The sequence below is a fragment of the Haliaeetus leucocephalus genome, unplaced genomic scaffold, assembly GCF_000737465.1.
Source record: "Haliaeetus leucocephalus isolate CR32 unplaced genomic scaffold, Haliaeetus_leucocephalus-4.0 Scaffold696, whole genome shotgun sequence".
Lineage (NCBI taxonomy): Eukaryota > Metazoa > Chordata > Aves > Accipitriformes > Accipitridae > Haliaeetus > Haliaeetus leucocephalus.
The window spans coordinates 4,775,456-4,803,044 of record NW_010973132.1 but is presented as its reverse complement, the minus strand read 5'-3'; the positions used below and the strand labels follow the sequence as shown (position 1 = coordinate 4,803,044).

Here is a 27,589-nt window from a genome sequence, read left to right as displayed (position 1 = left end):
CGGAGCACACAGAAAGCTCCGTCTGCAGGGGTGTAGTACACCACGCTCTGTTCCCAGATGGCAACTGGCATATATTTGTAGACAGATCCTGGTTCATGCCACGACTTGCATTCCTCTTTCTTGTCATTCTGTCCCCAAAGACCTGGTCTGAGTTAGCGGTGCTCCGTTTTTCTGTAACACATCCCACCCACCAGTCTTAAATTACATGCGCGACATTTTTAATGGGCTCTGTGGAGCATGCTTCGGATTCCCGGTGCCTCAGGTTGCTCCGTGGTGTCTCACGCTCTTCACCTGACCTGCGACTGAACTGCTCTTTCCTCCCCAGCGTGGGAAGAGCTTTCCACCTACCTGCGCATGTAGGTGCCCCAGTATGTGATGGCAGCTCTCGATGCCAGGAGGGAGCCTGCCCTGCTGGGGGAGGAAGGCTGTGATTTCTTGGCCACTCATTTTTCTCCTCCCTCCCTTTGTTGTTTTTCAGAACATGAGTGAAAACTTGAAGGACTGTTTGATCCAGACCCAGGCTTCCTTAGGGGAGATGGTGACGATAAAAACAGAGGCCTGCTCTCCGCGCCGGGACCAGGAGTATGGACAGCCTTGGTACGCGGCTGAGCTTTGGTCCGATGTACTGTAACCCCCTTCTCTCTACCTCCCTCCCAGCTTAAAGTTGGTTTTGCAAGATATACCTGAACTTGTCAAAGTTATTAAACCCCTCCCTTGTGAGGTCTGCCTTGAGCTGTATGACGGGGGTGGTCACCTACTCATGTGCTAGGCACACGTCTGTTATGTATGCTAGTTCGCATCGGGCTTTGTGGTGCTGGCATGCGTTGAGGGTGATGCCTTGCCTTTGAGCCGCACATTTCCCAGGCTGTAGCACCTCTCTGCTGGTGGGAGTCCCCTCTGCCACTCTCCTGCCCAGTGTGGGATGTGCCACACGTGTGCCATGCATGGAGGTGCTCTAGCTGAAGCCACTACCTGCTGTAGGCTTTAGCCTTAAGCCGTCTCAGGCACCAGCTTTTGGCAGGTTGGATGGCAAGTTAAATCATTTCTCTGCTGCTGGTGTGGGGACTAAGAGAGTTGGTCAGGCCCCGTTGCCTCTGCTCCTCTCTGCGTGCAGTCCCAACATCTTGGTAGTTTAAAATCATCTTTCTGTTGTTCCCTCCCCAGCTCTGGAAGGCCTGACCCACAGTCCATGGAGGTGGAGCCCAAGAAACTGAAAGGGAAACGGGATTTGATCATGACCAAGAGCTTTCAGCAAGTGGATTTCTGGTGTAAGTGTCTTGTGACTGAGGGAAAAGCAACATCACCACTATATAGGCTTCAGTCTTTCCTAGTCGGCACCTTGCCAGGGAGGAAAAAAGCTGGGGACAAATTTGTGTGATCTCCTGAAAAGACCAGCACATTTGATAAGGAAGCTGTTGCACAAAAGCAGCTTGTCCATCATGGGGCTGTGCAGCGATAGGGAGGTAGGTGGAAGGTGTGCTGGAAACATGAAAACGTGCATGTGGGAAAAGCCTAAGAGTCTGCAGAACCCAAAGGCTTGTATTCAGTGAAGGGAACATTGTGTCGACGACGACTCTTTCCCCCCTCCCTGTATTCTGGGAAAGAAAACTGGTGCTGGTTACATTGGCATACCTACAAAATATCAAATTGTAGGCCTGAGTCCTTGTCTGGTCACAGGGCCAGTGCCTTGGGATGCTGCCTTTCTCCCGAGCACAGAATAAAGGCTGTATGATGAGGGTATTTTTTTCCAGGGATGTTTGTTTTAGTTCCCCTCGGGTGCGTGGGGAATCAAACCTTTTGTCTTGAGGACATTGCTGCTTACCAGGGATGTGCGAGGAGCCCGCACCCTCTGTCTCTGCAGGTGGAGATGGGGTCTTTCCCTGCGCACGTGGCCAGTCTGTGTAGGGCACCAGGGCTCACGCAAGCGCAGGCGTTGGTCGGGCAGGCATGGCTTGGGGCAGAGCCCTTGTGGAGAGATGCGTGACGAAATGGGTTGAGCAGCCGCTGAAGCATCTGTTTGTGTGGAGGTCGGAATTTGGGGAGGGGACTCAGCTGGGCTGGTGGGAGGATGGGGAGCTGGGGCATGCTGGCCTGAGCACTGTGCATCCTATGAGCTATGTGAGCCTGTACAGGCATCGCATCTGCCCAACCTAACCCCTGCTCCCCTTGCACCTGCAGTTTGCGAGTCCTGCCAGGAATACTTCGTGGATGAGTGCCCGAACCATGGCCCCCCGGTGTTCGTGTCTGACACCCCAGTGCCCGTTGGCATCCCTGACCGGGCAGCGCTGACCATCCCGCCTGGAATGGAGGTGGTGAAAGAGCCCAATGGGGAGAATGACGTGCGCTGTATGAATGAGGTGATCCCCAAAGGTCACATCTTCGGGCCGTACGAGGGGCAGATCTCTAGCCAGGACAAGTCTGCAGGATTCTTCTCGTGGCTGGTGAGTGACGAGTCTTCCCGACAAAGTGATGCCCCAGCCATGCAGCTCAGAGCTGGGGGACTCGCAGGTCTGTGGAGCCAGACCTTAGCCATCTTTCCTGTTCTCCAAAGATCTTCCACTGACCCACATGGGCAGTAGGCGAACATCAACCTGCCGTAATTATTAGAAGCTTAAGGGTATTGATACGTGAAAGGAGACCAGGTGCCATGGCACCCGAGTTCAGCTCACAGCTGTAGGAAGCAGAGCTTGCTTCTCCTCTTCCCCTTGCCATGTTCTTCCATCCCCACTCAACCTCTAGGGCTCCTCCAGTACCTTTCTCTGCTCTCGTCATCATTCTGAGGATAGAGGAAGGATTGTATCTAGATATTGCAAAGCTCTCTCACGGGCCTGCAGTACTCTTCCCAGCCCGCTTGAGCAGAACAGGTGGCTCAAGAGGCCAGGAAAGAGGAGATCCAGTCCATCAGGAACTGATCTACATGCAGACTCCAGCACCAAACCCCATATCTTTTTCCCCTAGTACTACAGGCCTTGGTTAGCCTATGAGAAAGAGATGTCACTAGATTGATGGATATTAATTATTATGAGAAATGAGATGTGGGACTTAAGTTACAGGTGCGAAAAAAATTGAGAGCTGCTGATATGAAATGCTGCTCACACTTTTCTGTTTGTAGAATAAATGTGTGTCTCAGCCCTGTCCTGAAAGGGAAGATAATCCTCTGTATCTCAGGACTATTAACAGTTTTGTCATCTGCATCCATAGTTCTGTGTTGGGGATATTTGTACATAGGAAAATGCCTCTTAGTTCAGAGAAGCCTCCGCACACATGTCCAGCGCAGCAGCCTGTAGTACTAGGAGAGCTGAGATTCATGTCCTAGAGTTTCATGTCCTGACTTAAGGCTGGAACTGAAGCAGTGATTTGAGAGTCGTAGACCTTTTCCTGACTGGACCAGCTAGTTGACATGCTGCATCTGTTCTCTTGTTCTGCAGATTGTTGATAAGAACAACCGCTACAAATCCATCGATGGGACAGATGAAACCAAAGCAAACTGGATGAGGTGAGTCCAGTTCTCTTCTGCCTTCCCTTTTGGGGTTCTGTCTTCCAGAGAGAGGCCATCAAACACCCCTTGTTGTTTTGTGTGACAGAAAAACAAACCAAAGTGCCATGACCCCTTCTGTAAAGGGTGTGCTTGTGCTCTTTCAGTTTATTGTGGTGAATCCTTTGGAGTCAGATTCAATGAAAGGGACTAAAACAAGGATGTGTGTATGGAGGATGGCTATTTTCTGGAATGAGGACAAATGATAAAGATGATCCTATTTATCTACTCTTACAAATGCTGACAGGTCTCACTCCATTTTTTATTTTTTTTTACTTTATGTTCAAATATTTGCAAAATGCTTTGCATTATCCCCAGGGTAACATTTGATTCTGTTTGGGGTTTTTTTTGTCCTTTCCCATTTGACAGACATTGGAAGAGGTGCTTTTTTTGTTTGTTTCTGGGCTTCACTTGCAACAATTGTCTGTGGTGGCTGTCATCATAGTGTCAGCTTTACTGTGTTAGGAGAAACATGGAGTGAGTTGCTGCAGCTCGGAACGCAGAAATCGTGCGTGTGCTTGCGCTCCCTCTGCCGGCCCCGGGACTCAGCAGAGCAGAACCCCAATACCAGTCAGTACTGAACCAGGAGTGGGGCTGGCTCTGGTTTGTTAACTGCAGCAGTAAGGGAACATGTTTAACCATGCTGCAGTGCTTCAGGTATTGGTGTGTATCTGCAAAATGTATGTCACTCTTGCAGCCTCCTGAGGCGGAGGCAAAGCACTGAAGTGCCTCCTGCGTATGGAGAGTCGCCAGAATGGGGCATTGCTGCATACTGGTGCCCGTCCCACATTCAGACTGATCCTGCTTTCAGGGGTGAATTTTGGAAGCGGTTGTTGTCAAGAAGGCATTTCATGCAAGGGTAAAGCAGTGTGGGAACTAACTGGTTTGTTGGCCTGGATATCTAGGATTTTCAGTTGTCACTCATTAAGGGGAGAGAGAACATGAAGTACAGGTAGATGCAAGACTGACCTAGCTGGTCAAATCTGGTTGCACCACTTTTGCTCCATTTGAGTCTTCACGTGGATTGCAGCTGTTCTGACACTTAACGTTCATAAAGTTCAGCAAAGGATCTCATTTTTCTGTAAGAATTCCAAACATTACAGTTGTTCATTACTGGATGAGAGAAAATGCTAGACCTGGGCTGAGACTGGAGTTGTCGCTCCAAAAAGAAGCAGTGGTGCGGTGGACAGATAGGTAGGGGGATATATATCTTGAAGTAAAGAATGCAAAGTTCAAAAATCAGAGTGAGATTTTTCTGCTGGATCTTTATTTGATCTGGGTGACAGTGAAGCTGGGGGAAAACACAGTCTTGGAAAGCAAAAATCCTATGATGAACTCTTCTTCCTTCTGCCACGAACATGGGTTTAAATAGGCACTACTCATGGTCCCAGCACCAAAGAACAGAGTGTTCTTGTCTAAACTTGTGTTTGCCATGGTTAAGTCTCAAGACAAGTGTGGTCTGGACCATTCTCTACAGCCTTGAAAGGCAAGGAGGTTATGGTTTTGTAGAAAGGGGATGTTTGCAACTCTTCTGGGGAAGGGTGTATCAAAGGACCTGTGCAGGCTATACCAGTCTTGCTGATCTTTCTGGTTTTACTCTTGAAAATTGCTTCCAATAGCAGTATTATGTAGAGTCTGACTGACAGTTCAAGTGGAGATAGTGGTCCTCAAAAAGCCTTGGTTTGTTTGTTAGCAGTTTTCAGACAGAAGGTGCACTCGCTATCCAGTGCTAGGACATTACCTGTCATGGAGATTACCCACAGAAATTGTACTTCCAGGACGCTGTAGACAGCGCTCTTTTTGTTTTTCAGATGGTGCTCTTTGCCATCACTCACAGATGGAGTGCTTTGCAAAGCAGATCTACTCACCCTCTGGGTAGGTGGGTATGGCCTGGGGAGGGCAGCTTGGGCTGACTCCTCTCTCTTCTTGTAGATCTGGCTATTGTTTTTGTTGTTGACTACCCCATCTGAGTCCATTTTCATGTTCCCACTGAGGACAATGTGTACACTGCAGCACTTGCTGGTTTAATTTCAAGTGACTGTTTACCCAGGGCAGTGGATGACAGGGAGGAAGGAGTACGAAGCGTAGCAGATGGCATGGCAATGGTAACATCCTCTTGCCCTTTCCCTCTTCAGTCAGTCAGTCGAGACAAACTCCTGATGCTGGGAGCATGTTTTCCTAAGTTGGCTGCTGGCACGAGAATAATGCACCCTTCATCTCTGTCCAGAGTAAAGCGCTGTTGTTTCCAATACTTTATGAAACTCCACGGCTTTGACCTGCAGGGATGTGTGCAAACCTCTTCCTCTGTTTTTATTCTTTTGGGGGCTCAGGGTGACTGATTACCACGGATCACAGCAAACCTCAAGCGAAATTGGTGCTTTCTCACGCACAAACCATAAAACTGCTGCTGATGGGAGTTCTTGGGGCTTCTGAAGGATTGTGCAGAACCAGCGATTGCGCTGGCTACTTCTGAGGAAATTCTGTTATTCAATTTTTGGGGACCTCTAAAAAAAAAAAAAAAGGGTCTGACCAAAAATGAAAGGAATTCAGAAAGTCCAGGAAACATCCCTCTGGGTATGTATCATTTGGCCCAGACTGAGATGCAGGGTAGGAAGTACCAGCAAACTGGTGGTGCCTAACTGAATTGTTGAAGTGCCTCATGTGTGGGGTTTCCAGGCTAGTTTGGGCATTTATAGTCTGTATCCCTTCTTACATACGAGTACCTGAGTTCTCGGGCTTTTGGCACAGTTCAAATTCATCCTTTCCCTCAGCCCATGTGAAAAGGCTGGTGCAAGACTTCTTCACTTCTTTCTCCTTTGCCTTCCTCTCTGCCCCCTTTCCTCTCCAAACATAGTAACAAAGAGGTCATGAGGAGCAAGACTGTTCTGTAAGTCTTCCTGTATCTCCTTATAATGGAGATGTCTGCGATTAGATCTTCATACAATAACAGGGCTTGGAAGGGAGCTCTGGTCAAGTGTTCCAATGGCCTGCTCAAAGCAGATCAGCAGATCTTTTAAGTACTGAGCTACTGCTTTGATTTTACAGGACCTTTTAAAAATAAAAATTTTTAAAAAGTCAGGGTTACTGTGTACACCCATGTGTTCAGGGGGAGTAAAAGCCACCAGCCTATGCACAAGTCATTTCGTTGAACTTCATAAACTGGTCTTTGTTACCTTGCAGCAAGTGGAGCAAATGTTCTTATCCATTACAGACTGAAATTTATGCAGAGCAAAGGGATCGTAAAATACTGCAGGACTGTGATCCCTGTAAAAAAACTACTTTAGCGCCCTGGGAAAAGTTACATGCTTGTTTCTTAAAGGCAAAGAAAAGTGGAGCTGTTTGATATCTTTGTGGGGTGATCATTAAGTGCCCACTGTTCACGTAGTTTACAATGTCACGTGTTTTTAAAGAAATAGCTGTACTGTCTTGCACTTTCAGATTGACCTGGTCTGAGGTGTGAATTCACAGCCTCACAGCTCGGGCACCTCTGGAGCTTGATAAAACCCACACAACGTCCCCAGAGAAGTACTTCCAAATATCAGTGACTGCTCCTAGGGACATCCTGCACGCTAGTGGAAATGCATGAGGGGAAAAAGATGTCTCTGACAGTAATACTGTCTGCATTTTTATACAGAATAGGTTAATGTGCCTGCTGGGAACCTAACTTTAATTGAATTTGTGATTAAAACTGGCCAGAACTCATTACTCTTTGCATGGTGAGTTTGCTATTGGAATACTTAAGTTATCTTAAGTAGTTTTGACCCAAGTCATGCTGGAGCAAATGAGTGGAAACCCTGAAATCTGAACATCCAGGTCTATCACAGATTGTCCTAAGTGCACTTGGTGGGATACTTTGTCTGGGAAGAGCAAAAAGGGCTCTAATTCCTCATCAGTGCAGCTTTGCTAGGGATGGCAGCCATGGGTTCAACAGAGAAGAGAGAGTGCAGGTTTCCTGACCCTGCCAGCGGCTCCAAGCAGCTCGGGAGGGACTTCTGTTCTGCAAGCTCACCCCTACCCAGGGGCACTTTGCAGAATACTGTTACTCCTTTTCACCAGAGCAACTTGTCAGTGGAGGTTTGTTTCTACCACATGGAGGCACTGATTGTGCAGTCTTGGGTACCTGCGGAGAATATACATGAAACCCAGTTTTGCTGAACGTGATAAAAAATCAAAACATAAATGTTCCCTTGCTCAGTGTTCCACATAGCCTTTTCTCTCCTTCCAGTGTTCAGCTGGGAGAACTCCTTTTTCCTTTTAATTTTGGTTGGTTGTTTTTTTTTCCTTGAGGTCAGTTAGCAAGTGCTTTGCTGGCTCTCCATCATTTCGTTACCATCTTCCCTAAATGCTCCCTCAGTCCCTCCATAAATGAAGCTCCACCAAAACAGTATCTCAAGGATGCATTTACGTTTGTCCCAGTGAAATGCATCTGTGCACTTAGTTCCCAGCTCTCCCTGTATGTGGCCTGGATTTGAGCAGCATTTCCTACTGGTTTTCAAGCTTTAACCAAGGTTAACAGCCTCTGACACTTACCCCGATGGAGGACAGCAGTGTCAGTGAGATTCATTAAACAGCAGCGTAACAGCACTAAGGAGGAACTAGAACGACATCTGGCAAGGGTCACTCTGCCTTTCTGTAGGTTTTTCTTAGTCTGTGGCCCACAAGCACCTTTCACATGAGTGCATCCCAAACCAGCTCTCTTCTGCTAGGCCATGTCAGCACTGAAAGCCACCCATCTCTGACGAGGTGCCAGCAGGGCTATTGCAAACATGGGGCAAGTGGGGAAAAATGCTGAGCCCTTTGCTTATATGAGCTTTTCAGAAAGTATTTTGGGGTGGCTAAAGTCTGCCTGCAAGAGATAGGGCATTCAGGCAAGATTTTAGGATTAAATGTAATTTTTTGAAAGAGGAGGGTCTGAGCTATCCCAGCCAGAGTTTATTCCCACAACATTGCAAAGATACTAACAATAAGTCCTAAATTAAGTCTAGTATCTAGCAGATAGCATCTTTGGTTTCATTTAATTTAGGACCATAAGCAGAAAGAAAACTAATGCATAGGAGAGCCAATAGGTTTTCACTCCCGTGGTGTCACTTCAGAGTTACAGTTGTTAGGTGTCCTAACCATTAAGATGTCTTATTTCTTCTATGTTCCATCTTAATATCCTTTTAAAACATTAATTTTCTAGGCTTGTAGTGACAGCTTTTTGGGACAATTTATATTAACACTGAAGTCTTTTACCTCAGATGAGTGTTACGTTCTCCACCATAACTCCATGCTGATGTAGATTTCTATCCGAGAACTTCCTTTTAAAATATTAAGAACTATATGATATAAGCACCAAAAATGTTGACCTCTTTCAAAAAAGTTCCTGACATCCCTGCTTTTAATTGTTTGAAGATGTGTAAAAGCAGTCTTTTGTAATGTGTAGCACTAGAATAACCGTTTTGGCATTTTACTTCACTCTGCTATAATTCAAATCAAGGCATACACTAAGTTTTGCCAGCAGTTCTGCTCCTCCATGGCCTCTGATCTCTTCTGTGCTGTTCCGCATGCTTCTACACAGGCATCCACTGCCCAGGCTGTGGATTATTCCCCTGTCCGCAGTCCCACCTTGTTTATGTGCGAGACTGCATGTTCACACAGCCTGTTTTCTCCTTCCCTATTGAATAGATCTGCCACCTTCTTCCCCCCCCAATAAAAATCTATAGTTAGGACTAATGTTTTGTTTATTTTTAAAGTTTCCTTCGACTGTGGCTGGAAAAATTAACACACATACCCTTTGGACAAAACTGCTCGTTCTCAGGATGGCTGCCTCTTCTTCTCAATGGGCTGAGGCTACGAGTTGTTCATTTGAAGCGCCAGAAACTGGGTGCAGGCTCCTGTCAGCGGCGGTGACAGCAAAGCCTAGCCAGGAAAAACAAGTGGGTGGCCTCATTCCTTTTGAGAACAATGGGAAACGGCAACCATTTCTGGGTGAAACAAGAGCTTGCTGTGAAGCAGACGAATGCTGGATTTGCAGTACCCTTGGTGCTGAAGAAAAGACTTTTGCGTAGAAAAAGCGAGTTGCAGAAATTGCCCATGAGTCTAGTTGAAATGTCCCTCCCCTGGAAATAATCCAGTTTGATGTAGCCTCTGCATGACATCCTGCAAGTTTCAACAGAAAGGGTGGTCTAAAAGTTTCCGTTGCATGTTGTGACAGGCAGAACAATAAGATATGTTTCAGGCCTCTAAATTTCCTCGAGAACCCATTTTTGAGCAATGTCACCTTAGAAGCTAATTTGTCAATGTGATAGTGAGTTCTCACGCTTTTTTCTGTGCACAAACTGCGGCAAGCGATGTGAGGCTGTACTGAAATTCTCATACCTAAGTCAGGGCATCAGACGAAGTGTAAAATTTCATTTTAACTGTAAAGCTGAGAAGGCTCCTTCACACTAGTGTTGCTTGGTGTTTTTTTTCTTAAGCTTGAAAATTGCCTCTTAGAAACAAAACGGCTGCCTTTTCCTGGTGCGATTGAGGAAAACTGAGAGGTTGTTGCGGGTGGGGGGAGCTGGATCCCACCGAACTCCTCTGCCCCAGTGCTGCACTGGCCAAGTGGTTGGATGCAGGGGGATGCTTTGCGCTGATTTCCTTTTACCCAATTGTGCTTTGTGGGATGTTCAACCCAAGGAACATGGCTGAACGAAAGAGGAAGCCCAAGTTTTCCAAGGAAGAACTGGACATTCTGGTCACTGAGGTGACCCGAAATGAAGCCATGCTGTTTGGGAGGGAGACAATGCGTCTGTCCCATGCTGACAGGGACAAGATCTGGGAAGGCATAGCCAGGCAGATCACATCAGTCAGCCAGGTCCCCAGGTCTGTAAAAGACATTAAACACAGATGGGACGACATGAAGAGAAGGACCAAGGACAAACTGGCATTCATGCAGAGGTCCCTCTCCAGCCCCAGCAGCACGGGGCGGCCCTCGGCCATCGTCCTGACCGCCCACGAGAGAGCCATCGAGTCGACGCTGCATTCGTCACGCCAGATGCACGGCTTCCGGAGAGCGGATCTGGACGTGGTTGACAGCCCATCAACAAGCTGTAAGTATCATTGCCTTAACACCTCTTTGTCTTATGCTTGCATATCTCAGTTTGACACCAGAAGAGCGTTGTGTGTTTTGTGAGATGCTGGGTTGCCCGTCAAGCTAGGTCCTACTGCCGTGTTTGGTTTCAAGACAGCCTGCTCTGGTGATCGTGGGGTGTTGAGATGGCTTGAGGGAAGGCTGTTTCCAAGTTAAGATCATCTTCTATATCTGTTTATCTAGTCCTTTTCCATACTGTCTTCTAAGGGTAGACATTGTTCAGATTTGACTTTCTTAATGGGTTGTAAGTCTGAACTAATCCTACAAGTGAGGGAACATCCGTAGTTGAAGCCCAGCAACCTCCAGTCTGTGAAAAAGTGTTTGTAAAGGATTAGGAGTTCTTTGTCTTGCATGCACCCCAATAAAACAGCAATGCTGTAAAGCTGAGAATCATGTGCAAGTCACTAATAGATCACTGCATGGTAACCATCTTCCAAGAGGGCTGTTGGGGGGGCTCAGTGATCACTGGTGTTTGTGCTCTGAGGCCAGGCCGCTAATGATTTCTCATTAGTGGTCTGAAGGCTCAGCACAAGTGCTGTGGAAAAGGTAGATGATAATGACTCCCTTCTTCACTGTTTTTTAAGAAACTACTAGCCCTGCTTTCTAAGTTAATCTTCTTGCACCACAGTTCTCAGACACCTTCCAGTGCGGAACCACAAGCTGCTTTTTGCAGGTTCTTTGCCCAGTTGGATACATACAGTTTTCTTGTGTGGCGGTGCAGCTTCTTGGTCTGTGAGCTTTTAGGGATACAAAGGAGAGAGAGAGGGGATAACTTTTTGGGAAGTGAGCCGACCAACACTTCATGGGTGGCACTGTCCTACTGCGTTAGGTTTTATCTCATACCTGAAGTAATGTTAGTGGGAAGGCAAGGACAAAAATCTTCAAGAACTGACAAAGTGGGACTTGGTCATTCTTTGCATCTATCTTGGAAGCCAGTTATGCTATTTCAGAGGTAAAATGAATACAGCTTGTGCAAGGAGATAGCAGGCAGTTGCAATAAGTATCGTCTCTTCTTACTCTTGGTGTGCCTGTACCCATGAACTGGCACATCACTAAATATTCATCAGACTAATGAGAACTTTCCCATGGTGTTTTGCTTTGGTTTTGGTTTTGCATCGAGTATACTTGCCCTATTAACGTAGGGTCCTGTTGCTGCTATGCCTGACTGCCTGTTTATCTTAGTGATGCCAAACCACATAGTGGCTTTGCAGTACAGACTTTTCGAGCAGCAAATATTATGTCTATGCTTTTCTCAGTGCAGAGGGTGTAAGAAATGACAAGGGAACAGGGTTTTGGCATGAGGAACTGAATGTGTCAGGGTGTCCTGAGACCGAACCAAAGGCCAGGAATCTTTGTCCTTCCAAAATATTGGAGTTTTCTAGCTGCTTACGGTTTTGGGGAAGGGGAGTCATTGCTACTGTCTGAAATGGATTTATGTTCTAGTAATGAACAATACTGTGTACAGGATACCATGGCAGCTTGGATTCCTCCTCGGTTGACTGGGTTCGCCTGCTCTTCAGGCCTCTTAAGGCTAAGCTTGTCACCCAGATGCTAACATTGCAGCACATGCATGTTGAGTTATGCATCAGGAGCTACAGGCTTGTCTCAACTGGCAGACTGGGGGGAGGGGAAAACCCTTTTTCCATGTGCTTCGAGATACCTTGAAACAGAAGTCAGAGTTGTGAGGGATTTCACGTTAATAATTCATGCTTCCTCTTCTCTTTAAGCTGATGAAGACGAAGAGATGCCAGGCACTTCTCGGGAACACCGCTTCTCATTGCTGCAGAGGGCCAGTGCAGGAGTCAACCAGCTCTCCGGGCCCTCCTTCCTCCACACTTCTTCCTCATCAGAGCACTCAGAAGCTACCAGCCAAAGGCAGGAACTGCACCGTCCATCCCCGCGCACCACCTCGTCCTGCCGACCCCCGCACCCCCGCACCCGGAGTCCACCCCTCTCCAGCTTCGATCGCCAGCTTCTCCATTCCCACATGCAGCAAACAGACCTGTTCAGGCAGTTCTGCCAGGAGCTGGTGGCTATTCACAGAGACATGGCAGACAGCATGCATGTCATCGGTCAGAGGATGGCTGACCTCACCAGCCAGGTTGGCCAGATGTGCCAGACCTTATCGGAAATCCGCGATGGGGTCCAGGCTTTCCATAGGATACAGGATCCTAGTGTCATGCAGGGGTCTCTTCTGCAAGCAGCTTGCTCAAAACAGCCCCCTGAGCCCAGTGCAGAGTCTAACCAAAACCCCCCAAAACAGACGCCTTCTGCACGGACTACCAGGTCACGAAAGAGAAAACACCATTTTTAGTCTGCTTCATATAAAGTAAAGAAAGATGCCCCTTCCTGAGCTGCTGCATGCTCACATGGCCTCTCCATGTGTATCAGTACTCTGTGGGGAAGGTCAACAGCCGCCCCAACCCATCCATCCCCCTGCTAGCGAACAGAGCGGTATGAATTATGGCAGCTGAATAGTAGGGCTGGCCCTCTGCAATGGCAAAGAGGAATCTCAAATCTTAGAGAGCTTGGGTTGTAGGACATCTTTCTGTTCATAGAGATTAGGAGTTTTCACTGGCTTCCCCATGCTTTGAACGCTCTATAAGCTAAGAGAAGCAATAGGAATCATTATCTTGATCTCTTCTCGTGCCTGGGAAATGTTATTTACTGAGACAGTGTACTACAGAGCTCCCTTTGCAGTCAACCCACAAATTTACTCTACTACTGCCTTCCCATCATCTTCCTGCAAACTAGTATAGGCACTGTGCAGAAATACATCTTTATGGCTCTAAAGACTCTTATTGCTCATTATTTTTGTCTTGCATTCAGCAATAATGGGCAATCCAGGGCTTACTGTGACTTACGCACAGGTTTGAGGAGAGGGGTGTAAAAGCAGAGCTTGTGCAGGGAAGGGAAGAAGGCATGACACTGAGCACAAGAGGACAGGTCTGAGCACTCTGTGGTTTTAGACTGCTGAGAAGGGCTGCTATGGCACGTGCCTGGATCCTGCAGTCTCACATGCACTTACATCAAAGAGTTTAATATTTGTCTGCTCCAGTCTGAAACCCCTACCTACCCACCCTTCATGATTGCAGTTAAAATACAATTATTTCATAATATGACAACATTTAAAGAAAATTGTATCGTATTAATTTCTTGCATGTTACAATCTTCAGTTTTGAACCACCTTACCCTCTTCAAAATGTGAGAGACTGCACAGAAACAAGGAAAGATATAGGGCCTGCCTCTGACCTCAGGAACAGTTTGGTTTTGTATCACTGTAAGTCTGTCAACTTCAGTACAGTTTCTTTGCACTTACTCAGTGTTATTTAGGGTGGGATCTGTACTGTGTTCTCCTACTGTGAAGAGTTTACAATCTAAATTCACAGCTATATAGGTTAAAATCTTAGACATGTTGGTTTTGTACTGCTTTCTTTCCCCTTACAGATGCAAGAAAGACTGTTACAACATTTGAATTGCTTAGTGCTGCATGAGATTCCCATGTACAACCCCGATTCTGAAACTAGGCTTTAATAATGTCACCTCAGGTGGTGATAACATATGTGGCAGCTTTTTTACAAGATGTCTGTCTTCTCCTTGATTTGCACATCTGCACCTACCATGCTGCCCTCATCTCTGGAGTAATCTGGACTGTTACCATGATACGCTTCAGCAGGGAAAAGGGCCAAGGTGTTGCCCACACACAGTTAGCACGCCGCTGCTCTCCAGGCTGTCCTATTGTATGTGGAGGTGGGTTGCAGGAAACTATTCAAGTTAATATGAATGCGCATTGTCTTGCCATGTCTGGGCTACAGACTTGGCCAAAAAGTTGTATAAACTTCAGCAGGAATTCAACATAGGCAGTGCAGTATAGGAGAAGGATGGCTTGTTTTATGTGATCTTGAAGGATCTTCTTTAATCTGTCTGGCCTGTCCTTTGAAAGTATAGTGCACTAGCTTCTCTTCTGGAAAGTTCACTGTATGTCTGCTGTGTCAGGCATTCCTGACATGCTTTTCCTTTTTACTTTTTCATTGTTCTGTAATTTTAATTCAAGTAATTTATTTTTAGTGGTGCAGTAAAGGGCCCTTGGTCCAGGAAGTAGAGGTCTGGCAAGAAGAAAAACCTCCTTTCTGAGGAATGACCCACGCTGGTTTCATCCAGAGGACATTCCTCGTAGTGCTGGTGCCAGACAAGGGCAGTACTTGCTCACTTTCCTCCGAGGATGTCGTTTTACTTTTGTTGTAACATTTGTATTCTGCGAAAGTCACGGTCTCTCTTCACTTGAAGGGAAGATTGGGAAATCTGGTAGTAGAAGATCTAATTTATGAATCACAGAGAACTGAAAAAATGGTGGTATGTTTTAAAGGCTTTCTGAGTCAATATAGTGCTGCTGCTGTGTATTAGAGGTAGTATTTTATATTTTTATAATATTTGGTCCCTGCTGATGTTCCCTTAATGGATTTACTGATAGGATTAGCTCCTCTGATGTTGTTCGGGGGATCCCTTCTGGGAACCCTCAGGTCTGCAGAGGAGGAGACTCCCGCAGGTGCTGGGCACTGGAGGGAGTTGACATCGTCGCTGTCACCAGTTTGCCCACACAGACACGTTTAGAGAGAGAATCCTGGTGCAGGATGCACAGCCTTCAATAGAAGCCCCCAGAGGCTGGGCTCTGGTCAGGAGAAAGGACCTCGTACTATAAACTGCCTGATGTCTCCCCCAGTTTCCTCTGTGGACTATTACAGATTGGCCCAGATCTGGGGATGTATCTCCTGCCCTGTGTAGACCCCTCGATGGAGTGGCTTTTCTGTACTGGCTCGCAAAGGATACTCCCTCCTGCACCCATCATGTTAACTGGCTGTTGAAGTAAGTGCCTGTGTCAAAGCAAACTGCTGTGCTCAACCCCGGTATCTCCACATCTTGTACATGCTGAAAAAATTCTCCTTAAAAGTATTTTTATGAAGAATGCAATAAATATATAACCCTTTTAACACAGCTGCTGTGGAGTCATTTGTTTCTCTTGTACAATTTTTGCCTGAACTGGTAACAAGTTGCTGGGTCTCCTGGTGGTGCTCAGCGTGGGAGAGCTGAGGCAGGGTTTGCAGGTACGGTATCCCGTGGCGGTGGCTCTCTTGCCGGGCAGGATCTCCTGCCCTGGCTCTGTGCTCGACGTTGATTTGGGAAAAGCCGGTGGCCTTTTCCCTGAGGTGCTCTGCCCTGGCAGGGTGTCAGCGGAGCACCCCGGGGGAACAGCCGGAGGGTGGGCAGGGGGAGGCACGGGGCGCATCCTGGGGATGGGGGCGGCAGAAGCCTGAGCCTTCCTCCAGCCATGGGGCTCTCCTTCCTCCTCACCATCTCTCCTGGCTGCTCCGTTCCCCTCCTGGGGAGGAATGGTCTCAGCTGTCAAAAAATACCTTGATGATGTTTTTCTGGGCATGCTCACTGGGCCATCCCAAAACGTGGCAATTTGGTGTCCTGAGTGGGCTGTGGCTTAGGAAAAAAAAAAAAAGGGAGATGAGGATGGATTTTTGCTGCTAGCTAGAAAGGCTATGGGAAAGGTGGCCCTGTGAAGCAAGGAGCTGCGCCTCCGACAGCCACGGGGTTGATCCAAGCCCCAAGAGCTGCAAATGGGTCGTAAATGGTCTCCACTGGTGCAGCGGCTGGTCCCGATTAGCCTGGGCAGACTCTGTGGTGGTTCTTGAGTCCTGGCTCGTCCCAGGGATCGAGCGGGACACGAAATGACCTACTCGGAGCTGGTGGCAATGCCTGTCCGCAGGAACAGGGGCAACGCTGGGTGACTGGGTCTGCCCCAGCGGTGGTCCCAGCCCTGTTCTTCCACTGGGGATCGCGGTCCCTTGGGAAACCCGCTGTTCCAGTGGGGCCATGCCCGTCTGCGCGCAGTACTTGTGTCAGCGTAGCCGTGCCTGTCCTGGGCATCTAAACCAAAGCAGCCTTTTCGCCTCAATTCAGCTTGAGAGTTTGGCATCAAGGAGGGGGACTGGCTGCTTTCCAGCCTTCACGGGAAGGCTCGCTCAGGATGCGAGCGCTTCAGCCTGGGGAAGATAATGTCAGTGAAGGCAGACCGGTGCAGTCTTTTCCTCTCCTCAGCAGGCAGTTTGTGCCCTTCCCTAGCCAAGCAGGCTGCCGTTTTGTGGAGCAACTTCCTCTGTCCTCGGGAAATTTCCTGCCTCTAACCCGCGGTGAGGTGCCTTAGACTGACAGGTGGAATTTGGGTTTTATGCAATCCTTCGTAACCTGTGTCATTTGTGCCCCTGGGGTCGCTTTTGCTGGAGCTGGGCAGCGCTGGTTCAAAAAGCAGTTCATTAATGTGGATGATCTCATCCCCGTTTCTGTTACCTCAGGGAAGTATCACAGATGTAAAGCTTCCTCTCGGAGGGTAAACCAGTTACTAACTGCCAGCCGCTGTGAAGAAACGTGTTTGTGACCGGATTATTCCACCACCGCCTGTTAAGGGCTTTCTTCGTAGCTCCTGGTGAAATGGGCAGCTCCGGTCGCTGCAGGACGCAGGAGGGGAGCGTGCTGCAGGGCTGCAGCAGTACTGCAGCTCGCAGCCTTCAGCCTGCGCTCTCCTCCCAGCTCCCCGCCGTGCCCGGAGCAGCTGGAGCCGCAGGACGCAGGCGGCGGAGCTGAAGAACGCTCTCGGGCAGAAACTTGAAGGGCTTTAGAGGCAGGAGGAAAGCAAAAGGGAAAAAAGCATGCTCATGCTTGATAAAATAGTTCGTAATAAAAGCAAGCTCTGATAGGAATAGTTAACCAGGCTCTCCCCTTCCCATGCGAAGTTGTGGTTTAGAGAATTTTCTAAATCTTGCTGTCAAATGCAGTTTGCTGGGATTGCACCGGACCGTCCTGCCGCTGCCCTGTGAATTCTTCAGTGCCGCTGGCTGTGGGGATGTGGGTCCTCTATGTTGTATTAAGGAGCCGTGAGCAACTTCAGGGTGATAAATCTTTGCAGGTAGCCAGGCTCCTTCGCAGGGGCAACCTGATCTTGTCATTGCTCTCGCCGATGTTTGGGCAGCGGGATGCAGAGCAGCTCCAGAGTCTCTCCTTAGCCGGCACTGGGAAGCATCCTGGCATTTTGCTGGGACTGGGGAGAGCGTCCTCTAGGATATCCCGTGCTGCAGAGCATCAGAATGACCACAGCACATCGCTGTGTCTCAAGGGTTGCATATCTCGTGGCTGTCTGAATGCCTGGTAACACCTTTTGTGGAGCGATCGCTAGCACCCAAAAGTGACAGCCTGGCAGCACTAGCTGTGTGCCGTTGCAGGACCTCCTTCCCACCGCGCTGGTCCAGGCATCCGTCCTTTCTCAAATACACAAACCGGTGGTTTAATAGTTCCTTTGTTTTGTGATCAAAAGTAACTTAAGGGTTAACAAAAGCCAATGTTTGGCTAATTTTGGCAGTGTCAGAGCCTGCCGTTTAAATAATTACTGAAGATTGCATAGCATCCTGGGTAGCACACATTAGGAAAAATACAGCTGATTGCAGGCACATGCACAGTTGCTTAACATTAAAACCAGAATTGCCGGAGCCTTGGGCAGTCTGAGACACTGCCGACTTGTTTTCTGTGTTTTGTGGGAAGTTTCACCAAGTTTGTGACCCTGTGTGTGTGGGTTGGCGTGATCACATGCAGGTGGGCTTGTGTCTTTACCTGTGCATGCATGTGGCCAGAGAAGGGGAGAGCATTCAAGGAAAAATTGACAGATTTCTTTAGCTGAAGAAAAACCTGTGAGCTATAAGGGAGTGTTTGGGCAAGGACTAGTAGCAGCAGATGTCAGAGGAGCCATTTGCCGCTCGCCTTCATTAAACTTACTGCAGCAGGGAGTACTGAATAGTAAAGGCAAATGGCATAAGAGGAGAAAAAGCTTTTGTTTAGCTGTGAACCGTTGAGATCTGCTCTTGGGTCTGTATGTATGGTGACAGGGCCTCCTGCTGGTCCTGGGTGGGTGTTACGAGCTTGTATTGGCAGCAGCTGGAACCAGTATTACCAAGCCTTTTTCATGTCCTCTAGCAAGAACATGAGGAGTGTGAGAGCAAATAATATGATCCTAGCTGTAGATCTCTGTCTTACCAAGTTGCACAGAGGGCCAGTTGCTTGAAGTGGAAATAAATCTATTTCTGCTGAGATGAAATTTAGCTGGTTTAAATCAGGAAAATAAATCCCTGTCAGCACTGCCAGGAGAACCCCATAGCGTGGTGCTGGACTTTCCTGAGACTTGCAGGGATGTTTGTGTTTTTATGTCACACCCCGCTGAAAGCCCAAATGCAAAACCTTCCAGTACTGGCATGTCCTTGGTTTCCTTTTGGACAACCAGCGAATACCCCCGTGCACACGTTTCTGTCCGGAGTACCTCAATTCTGCTTGTCCGAAAGGAGAGAAGCAAGGAAATCTGGTATCTGCTAAAAAGGAAGATGGTGTTTGGGGAAAGGAGACAGGCAGAGGGACCCTGCCATATTCCGTATGTTCCTGAGAGCAAGGGAGGAGGCCCTGGGATGTGAAGTGATGGTGGGGAGTCCAGAAGTCCTTGTTTCCATCGCTGGGCAAAGATATTTATGCCCGCAAGAGTCCACGTCGCCTCTACTGGCAGGTACTTCTTCAGGTTGGATGTACATTGGTGTCATCCCTTCCCCAGCAGAAATGGACCCGCTGGCTTAGTGTTCCCTGGGTGTCCACGCTCGTCGTCCTGTATCTCTGGCAGTTTGCGCACCATTACTTACGCCTCCATGCTTTCCAGTCTGGCTGTGTTGATGGCTCTCTCTGAAGGTCATTCTGGCTTCATTGTGGTTGTCATTCTTGTGCAAGGGTGGGCACAGGAGAGGAGTTTGCGCTTCACGCCTGCCTTGTCGCCTCGCCCTCAGGTACGTGATCATCTCCCGGGAGGAGAGGGAGCAGAACCTGATGGCCTTCCAGCACAGCGAGAGGATTTACTTCCGCGCCTGCCGTGACATTCGCCCTGGGGAGAAGCTGCGGGTCTGGTACAGTGAGGATTACATGAAGCGGTTGCATAGTATGTCCCAGGAGACCATCAACAGGAATCTCACAAGCGGTGAGTCCCTTCCCTTCCCACCCTCTCCCCCGATCCCCTCGGGCTGCCACGCTTGTTGGACCGAGTGTGGTGGGTGAAGTAGGCGACGCGCAGGCTGTGCAAGGAGAGCGCTGTATTTCTAGAAGCAGAGCGCCTCTGGGCGAGAGCGCTGCGTGGCATGGATGGATGGGTGTGCGAGAAGAATAATGCAGCCACTGCCGTGGCGATCATGAAAGAAGGATTTGTGCTGTGTCGTGTCGTGTCGTGTGTCGTGTCGTGTGTGTGCTGCAAGGGCCTGATGCAAAGCCCCGGATGACAGAGCTCCTCTGTCACAAGACTTTCTGGCCTGACGATCGCCAAGGCGGTGGTCCCACAGACAGGCATTAGGTTTTTCTTCTGAACGTGCTGCTTTCTCTGGGTCCTGTGAGCAGCCTGTTTGAGTGAGCTTTGGCTGGTTCTGTGTGCATATGAAAGAGAGATTTCCTTGGTGTGTTTGTATGTCCATTTTCCTCGCTTAATTTATCTCCTCTTTCTTCAGAAAGATAATTTGGGATCAGCGCGACATCAGCTAGAGACTCCTTAGTCTCACAACCTTAGAGTGCATGTACAACATACAGGAGGCTGTGTACTTGTCAGACTGATTCTTCCCTGGATAAAAATTGTTATCTTGAGAGTAGCCATGCTGGAACAAACCCAGCGGTCCTTTAGGTCAGTGTAATGTCAGCAATACAGGAAGCCTTAGAGAAGGCAAAAATTCTTAATGCATCTCTTCATCTATACAATGCTGAGACCTGAAGTTAATTAAGGGCATTTCTTTCCAGGCCTAGCCACAGAATGGCAGGGCCTCAGAGGGGCAGCCACACTAAATATAACTTTCTAATTAAGGTTCTTGTGTATATTATTACACAGCTGCTGTTGCTGCCTTGACTTGGTAAAAGGTGTCTCCTCTTTAATCATGGGGTGGACAAGATGTCCTGAAAAAGCTGGTTATCCTCCATCACCTTGGAGTTATTACGCACTTGCAGTGTTACCTCTTGATGGCTGTACTTGGGCAATTCCCATTTCTGAATTAACATTGTTATGAATGTGCTTTTTTATGTTAATGAACATCACTGAGTGATTAGGTACAGGCTGCAGTGATTTTGCTGCATCCCATGCACACGTTAGTTGTCCAGATGGCTTAGTACTTTCTGAAAGTATCGCAAGAGAAGGACTGCGCCCTCGGAGCAGCTGCTCTGGAGGGGCACCAAGGCTACGAGCGGTTGCCCTGCCATACAGACATGCCTTTAGTCATGGTTTGTCACGGTGCCGTGGTTTGTGGGAGCTGAAATGGTAACTCACAGCCTGCTTTGTGCTGCGAGTGTGGTGAAGATCTCCCCTGGGCTCCTCAGGACCTGCCATAGCCTACCACACGCTCGGGTAGAAACCCATGTGGCTGCGGAGACCATCCTAGAAACCCCACGACGTCTCGGTGACCTCATCCTGCGGCAAGCTGGGCTCAGCCTGCGTTCGCAAAAGCAGCACAGAGACGTTGTTAAAACGGAGCATCGCTTGAGCCGTTGCTTGACTTGCGAGAGACATCGCAGCCTCAGCTGGGAGGGCACTGGGAGGTGGTCAGGGAGCAGCACCAAAATCCGTTGAGTCACTTTCTATTTAAAAGATTTCATTCAAATCTCCTGCAGATGAGCCTGCCGAGTGAAGAGGCACGCTTTATTAACTCACAGAAAAATAACGTGGTTCCCGGGTATTGTTTCTGTTGGTAGTTTCTGACCCGCCTCGTCAGTGGAGTCGAGACCAATAATATGAGGCATTGTCTTGTGATTTCTGTAGCTTTTCCATAGGGCTGAGCCACTCGGTTGGTTGGGGGAAGAAAATCACTGAGAAAGAAGAAGAATCCATTCACTAAATCCCTACCTCTGCCAGTAGCTGTTTTAGTCTGTAACAGGGGAAATACTAGGGCAGAGACTCAAAGCTTTGCCCATAGAAATTCTCGTCAATGTGTTGAAAACGAGATCTGTTGTTACGGATTCGCTCAAGAAGTGGCCGGGTTTGCCAGCCAGCATCCAAACCCAGTGCAAAATCCCTGCCATTCGGGCCAGCCCTTTTTACGGTGCCTTACTCTAACTGTTTCGAGTCTTGCATCTTTTCTGCATTCTTAGCATTGCTCTCCTTAGAGAGGGAATGGTAGCTTTTGCTCCGTAACTCTTACGAAAGCATGAATACACTTTAAAAGCAAACAAAACCAAAAATCAGCATAAAGCAGCGTCTTGTTTGGGAAGCCATCAATGCTTGAAGTTATTTACAAGATAGAAGAATGATGGAAATTGAGCCAATCCTATCGTCTTTTGAATTTCCAGGTAAGGAAATCTGGCTATTCCCTTTATTTTAAGCAATTAATAATTTGTATGAGGTTGCTTTTATTATTTTTTTTTCTTTTAATCACTGAATGGCCACGCTCTTAGACTCCACCGGGACAAGCTAGAGGTCCCATCCTTGGAGGGCATTCACCCGTTGTAGTTCAGTTGACAATGAGTACCTTGGGGTTTAAGAGTGCAAGTTATTTTTACTCCTTTACCTTTGCATTTCTGGAGCAGCCTCCAAACTGAACGAGAGTAAAGGGGCTTGCAAACTTTGTGCGGTGGCGTGCACAGACGCTGGGGTTGTCATGAAATGGTCCACATCTCTCGCTGCACTGCTGTACACTTGATACCTTTTACCAAGTCAAAACAGACACAGGTCTTCCAGCCAGCCGAAATGGCGCTTGGGCTCTGGGTGTTAGGTTCCACCGCGATCAGTCATTCACCTCGTAGTCTCCTTCTAGCTCAGGTTGGTTATACCTTTAGGCTAAACAAGCTGCCTGTAGTTTCTCTTCTCTTTAAAGTGTGTGGGTCCTACTCTGCTGTGGCTACCCAGGACTGTCTCTGTTTTTGCAGACGTGCCCATTAGCAGGGCTCCTCCTCTCGCGAGCCTCGGTTTCCACTGAGTTGTGTCAGTTCCCTGGCTTGTAACGCAACGTGCAGACCTGCAGGGGTTCAGCCTACCTTTTTGTTCTTTTTTCGTTTGAGTTTTAGATTGAGGGATGTTGCTCGGTTCCCGGTGATAATCCCCACCCCTCGTTTTCCTTTCCAGGAGACAAAAAGTTGCAGAGGGAAAAGTCAGAAAAGAATGTGGAAAACCAAGAGGACGCAAGGGGGCCGCTCCAGCTTGCGACCTTCAAGCAAGGGAAGAGCCCCTACAAGCGCAGTTGTGACGAGGGGGAATCCCACCCCCAAACAAAGAAAAAAAAGATTGACCTCATCTTCAAAGATGTTCTGGAGGCTTCCCTGGAATCTGCAAAATTTGAAGAAAACCAGTTAGCAACGAGTACACCGGTTTCCCTCAGAAAAGCATCTAAATACCAGGCTGAAGACATCTTCGAGAGGTGTGGCGGTGCCATGCAGCACGGCTCCCTGAACCTTGGCAGAAACCGGAGCGAGGGGGAATGGAAGGTCCCCCACGGTTCCTCTTTCAGCTCAGCCAAAGAGGTGGGCATCCTTGAAGATGAGGAAGAAGAGCCCCTGTCACTCCCAGCAGACAGCCCGACTGAGCTGTCACTGGCCTCTGCACAAGGCAACTCCCACGAAATCCCCACCACCTCCTTCTGCCCCAACTGCATCCGGCTGAAGAAGAAAATCCGGGAGCTGCAGGCCGAGTTGGACATGCTGAGATCTGGGAAGTTACCCGAGCCACCTGTGCTACCGCCCCAGGTACCCGAGCTCCAAGAGTTCTCGGACCCCACAGGTAAGCCTTGCCGAGTAACAGCATTCTCCAAACCCTGCCTAAGGAGAGTAGTGAGATGCCTGTGTGCTGTGTACCCATCTAAAGCATTTTGCTCTGAGTATTCAGGTGAATGCGTGGTTCCATGGAAGGTTCGTTGTCAGGTTTTGTGACCGGGTGGGCCAGGAGCTGACACAGCTGTGGGCACAGTGGAAAACACTGTCTGGGAAAGACTCTGTATGACAACTTGCTCTATTTGTTGCCGTTGTAATCGATAATGCACTGCCAATAAAAAAGACATTCCATTGCAGACAGTTTGTTTGCTGTATTTTTGATGCATTCTCTTTCAGCGGAAGTCCCTCCGCAGTGCCTCACACGCTACCGAGAAAGTCTGAATGACTCTGTGGTAACACTGAAATGTGCGCTCTTTGTGTATGAAATGATGTCCCGCTGTGTCCCTTGTTGGAAAGCCCTCTCTGTTTCCTCCACTGCCTTAACACAACCATGTATCCCTTTCTGAAGATACGTTTCATTTCCTCCAGGAACGTGCTGTCTAGCAGCCAGGAGCCTTCATCAAAGGGAATATTTGGGTCACACCATGTATTGTGCAAGTGGCCAGGATGTAGTGTCCTTTCTTGCTGTCCACTGTGGCTTCTTGGAGACAAAGTTCATATGCAGAAACATTGATTTTTTTATTTTTTTTTTTTTTTCTCTTCAAAGCCATGATTCAAATTCTACCCGTAGCGCGTTGTGGACAGGAGAGGGCAGGTTGTGGCCAGCTCGTCAGGCAATGCTCTACTGTCGCCAGTAGGATGCTTCTCTAGCTCAGCAACTTTGCAAATACCATATTTTTTCCCTTTCTTTTTCTTACAGCTTCAGAAAGCATCATCTCTGTTCCCACCATCATGGAGGACGATGACCAAGAGGTGGATTCCGCTGATGAATCGGTTTCCAACGACATGATCGCTGCTACAGACGAGCCTTCCAAGATGTCTTCTGCGACGGGCCGGAGGATACGGCGGTTCAAGCAAGAGTGGCTTAAAAAGTTTTGGTTTCTGCGGTACTCCCCGACATTGAATGAAATGTGGTGCCACGTCTGTAGGCAGTATACAGTGCAATCCTCTCGGACTTCAGCCTTCATCATTGGCTCAAAGCAGTTCAAGATACACACGATAAAGCTTCACAGCCAGAGCAACCTCCACAAGAAGTGCCTGCAGCTTTACAAGCTCAGGATGCACCCAGAGAAGACAGAGGAAATGTGCCGAAATATGACCCTGCTCTTCAATACGGCGTACCACTTGGCCCTGGAGGGCAGGCCCTACTACGACTTTCGGCCTCTGGCAGAACTACTGAGAAAGTGCGAACTCAAGGTGGTGGATCAATACATGAACGAGGGAGACTGCCAAATCTTAATCCACCATATCGCCCGGGCTCTTCGAGAGGACCTGGTTGAACGCATCCGACAGTCTCCCTTCCTCAGCATCATTCTGGACGGGCAGAGCGACGACTTGCTTGCCGACACGGTTGCGGTTTATGTGCAGTACACGAGCAGCGACGGGCCTCCGGCAACCGAATTCCTCTCTCTTCAGGAACTCGGCTTTTCTACAACAGACAGTTACCTCCAAGCGTTAGACAGGGCTTTTTCGAGCCTGGGAATACGATTGCAGGATGAGAAGCCAACTATTGGCTTGGGAGTCGATGGTGCTAACGTTACCGCCAGCCTGAGAGCCAACTTGTTCATGACAATCAGAAAAACCTTGCCCTGGCTTCTCTGCCTGCCCTTTATGGTGCACAGGCCCCACTTGGAAATTTTGGATGCCATCAGTGGGAAGGAACTCCCGTGCCTGGAGGAGCTAGAAAACAATTTGAAGCAACTGCTCAGTTTCTATCGTTACTCTCCCCGACTCATGTGCGAGTTGAGGGTCACTGCTGCCACTCTGTGTGAGGAGACCGAGTTCTTGGGGGACATTCGAGCGGTGAAGTGGATCATTGGGGAGCAGAATGTGCTCAATGCTCTAATCAAGGATTACCTTGAGGTCGTGGCCCATCTCAAAGACGTCAGCGGCCAGACCCAAAGGGCGGACGCTTCTGCCATTGCCTTGGCCCTCCTGCAGTTCCTGATGGACTACCAGTCGATTAAACTCATCTACTTCCTGCTGGATGTGATTGCTGTGCTTTCACGCCTTGCCTACGTCTTCCAAGGGGAGTACCTTCTTGTGTCGCAAGTGGACGATAAAATAGAGGAGGCCATCCAGGAGATCAGCCGGCTAGCAGACTCACCCGGGGAGTACTTGCAGGAGTTTGAGGAAAACTTCCGTGAAAGCTTTAATGGCATTGCTGTGAAAAACCTACGGGTGGCCGAAGCCAAATTCCAGTCGATCAGAGAAAAGATCTGCCAGAAGACCCAGGTGATCCTAGCCCAAAGGTTCGATTCCCGTAGCCGGACATTTGTGAAGGCCTGTCAGGTGTTTGACCTTGCAGCTTGGCCCAGAAGCACGGATGAGCTCATGAGCTATGGGAAGGAGGATATGGTACAAATATTTGAACACCTGGAGACGGTCCCATCATTTTCCAGAGAGGTTTGCAGAGAGGGGTTGGACACCCGAGGGAGTCTGCTGATGGAGTGGCGAGAACTCAAGGTGGATTATTATACCAAAAACGGTTTTAAAGACTTGCTCAGTCACATTTGTAAATATAAACAGAGATTCCCCCTCTTAAATAAAATAGTTCAGATCCTCAAAGTCCTTCCCACCTCATCGGCCTGCTGTGAGAAGGGGCGCAACGCCCTGCAGAGAGTGCGCAAAAACAACCGCTCTCGGCTCACGCTGGAGCAGCTCAGTGATCTTTTGACAATTGCCGTTAACGGGCCGCCTATTGCCAACTTCGATTGCAAAAGGGCGCTAGATAGCTGGTTCGAGGAGAAGTCGGGCAATAGTTACGCACTGTCAGCCGAAATGCTGAGCAGGATGTCGTCTCTTGATCAGAAGCCGATGTTGCAGAGCATGGACCATGGCTCTGAGTTTTACCCCGATATTTAGGAAGGAATGCCTCAGATCAGAAAGCTGTTGAATAATTTTTTTAATCTATACTCTAAACTTTGGTATATTATATAAAATATATATATATATTATATATATTAAGGAAAAACCCACACTGAAAATTTAAAATTTAAGACGATGTGCGTCTGATAGAAGCTAAGCAGAATTTTAAAGATTGAGACAATGTTTAGACATTTACTGGTGTCTCCAACCATGGCAGCTGCAGTGTAGGTGGCAACATTTCATTCTTTAGAAGCATGTGCTGGGGCCATACTCTACATATTCAAACCTAATGATCTATAAGCTAGACGACGGGTCTTTGTCAGCCTCATCCTCCCGGTGGTTTCCTTTGTATGTGTGTTGTCGGTTTGTTGGGTTGGTTTTTGTGTTGTTTTGTTTTGGGGTTTGTTTGGTTGTTTTTTTCCTCACTTGGTTTTAATCTCTGCCTCTCTTTCCGTTGTTCAGTCCAGTTAATGAGCCATTTGAGCCTTTTGTTGATGACCGTCAGATTTCTGATTTCCGACAGAGCATCCCGTGCGTTTATGTTGCCCCCGGCTCTCCAGCTCCCCCCAGTTCTCTTCACTCGAGTGGGAGCTTTCTTCACTCACAGAGATTACTGGCAGGAGGGAAAGGCTGGGGGCATGATTTTGGGTTTTTCTTCTGATTTAGAAACAAATGCCTCCACTAAACTGTGATGCCCCTTTCTCAGTTCTCCCTACTTTTGGGCTGTAGAGTAATACTTGGCTTTCAGCTCCTTTTATGATAACCGTAGTACCAGTCTATCATACGTATATTATAACATGATGTCATGTGCAGACTATAAAATAGCAAAATAGAGAAGGCAGGGGGAAATTTTTGCATTTATATTTTTATATTGTAGGAGATAAAAATATATATATATACAACTATTCATTCAAAACCAGGGCTGCTGTGGAAGCTAGACAGCCAATGAGTCAAGAGCCATCTCTGGGTGGAGATTCAAAGGCTTAAAAAATTATATTCTAATTTACATTATTTATACTATGTCTTTATAATCCTAGATTGTTGTGGGTTTTTTGTTTTGTTTTGTTTTGTTTTGTTTGGTATGACTGAAAGAAAAA

At 48.1% G+C, this 27,589-nt stretch overlaps 2 protein-coding genes across 2 annotated transcripts; both read left to right on the top strand.

Annotated features, from left to right (window-relative positions):
- Positions 1-481: 481 nt before the first annotated feature.
- Positions 482-27,589, top strand: PRDM11 (PR domain containing 11). Its single transcript, XM_010580166.1, has 8 exons — positions 482-597; positions 1,165-1,268; positions 2,179-2,441; positions 3,429-3,496; positions 19,529-19,716; positions 22,825-23,475; positions 24,325-26,551; positions 27,373-27,589. Exons 1-7 carry the CDS (start codon positions 482-484, stop codon positions 26,487-26,489), a joined length of 3,555 nt encoding a protein of 1,184 aa, XP_010578468.1. The 3' UTR covers positions 26,490-26,551; positions 27,373-27,589.
- Positions 9,998-15,643, top strand: LOC104839714 (myb-related transcription factor, partner of profilin-like). The gene is made up of 3 exons (XM_010580165.1): positions 9,998-10,611; positions 12,380-12,938; positions 15,405-15,643. The coding sequence occupies exons 1-3, from the start codon at positions 10,185-10,187 to the stop codon at positions 15,517-15,519; spliced, it is 1,101 nt and encodes a 366-aa protein (XP_010578467.1). The 5' UTR covers positions 9,998-10,184; the 3' UTR covers positions 15,520-15,643.

Coding starts and splice junctions, on each gene's coding strand:
- LOC104839714 (XM_010580165.1), top strand. CDS start 10,185: ATGTTCAACCCAAGGAACATGGCTGAACGAAAGAGGAAGCCCAAGTTT. Junction 10,612..12,379: donor TGACAGCCCATCAACAAGCT/GTAAGTATCATT, acceptor CTTCTCTTTAAG/CTGATGAAGACGAAGAGATG. Junction 12,939..15,404: donor CCTTCTGCACGGACTACCAG/GTCACGAAAGAG, acceptor AGATTGGCCCAG/ATCTGGGGATGTATCTCCTG.
- PRDM11 (XM_010580166.1), top strand. CDS start 482: ATGAGTGAAAACTTGAAGGACTGTTTGATCCAGACCCAGGCTTCCTTA. Junction 598..1,164: donor CAGGAGTATGGACAGCCTTG/GTACGCGGCTGA, acceptor TTCCCTCCCCAG/CTCTGGAAGGCCTGACCCAC. Junction 23,476..24,324: donor AGAGTTCTCGGACCCCACAG/GTAAGCCTTGCC, acceptor TTTTTCTTACAG/CTTCAGAAAGCATCATCTCT.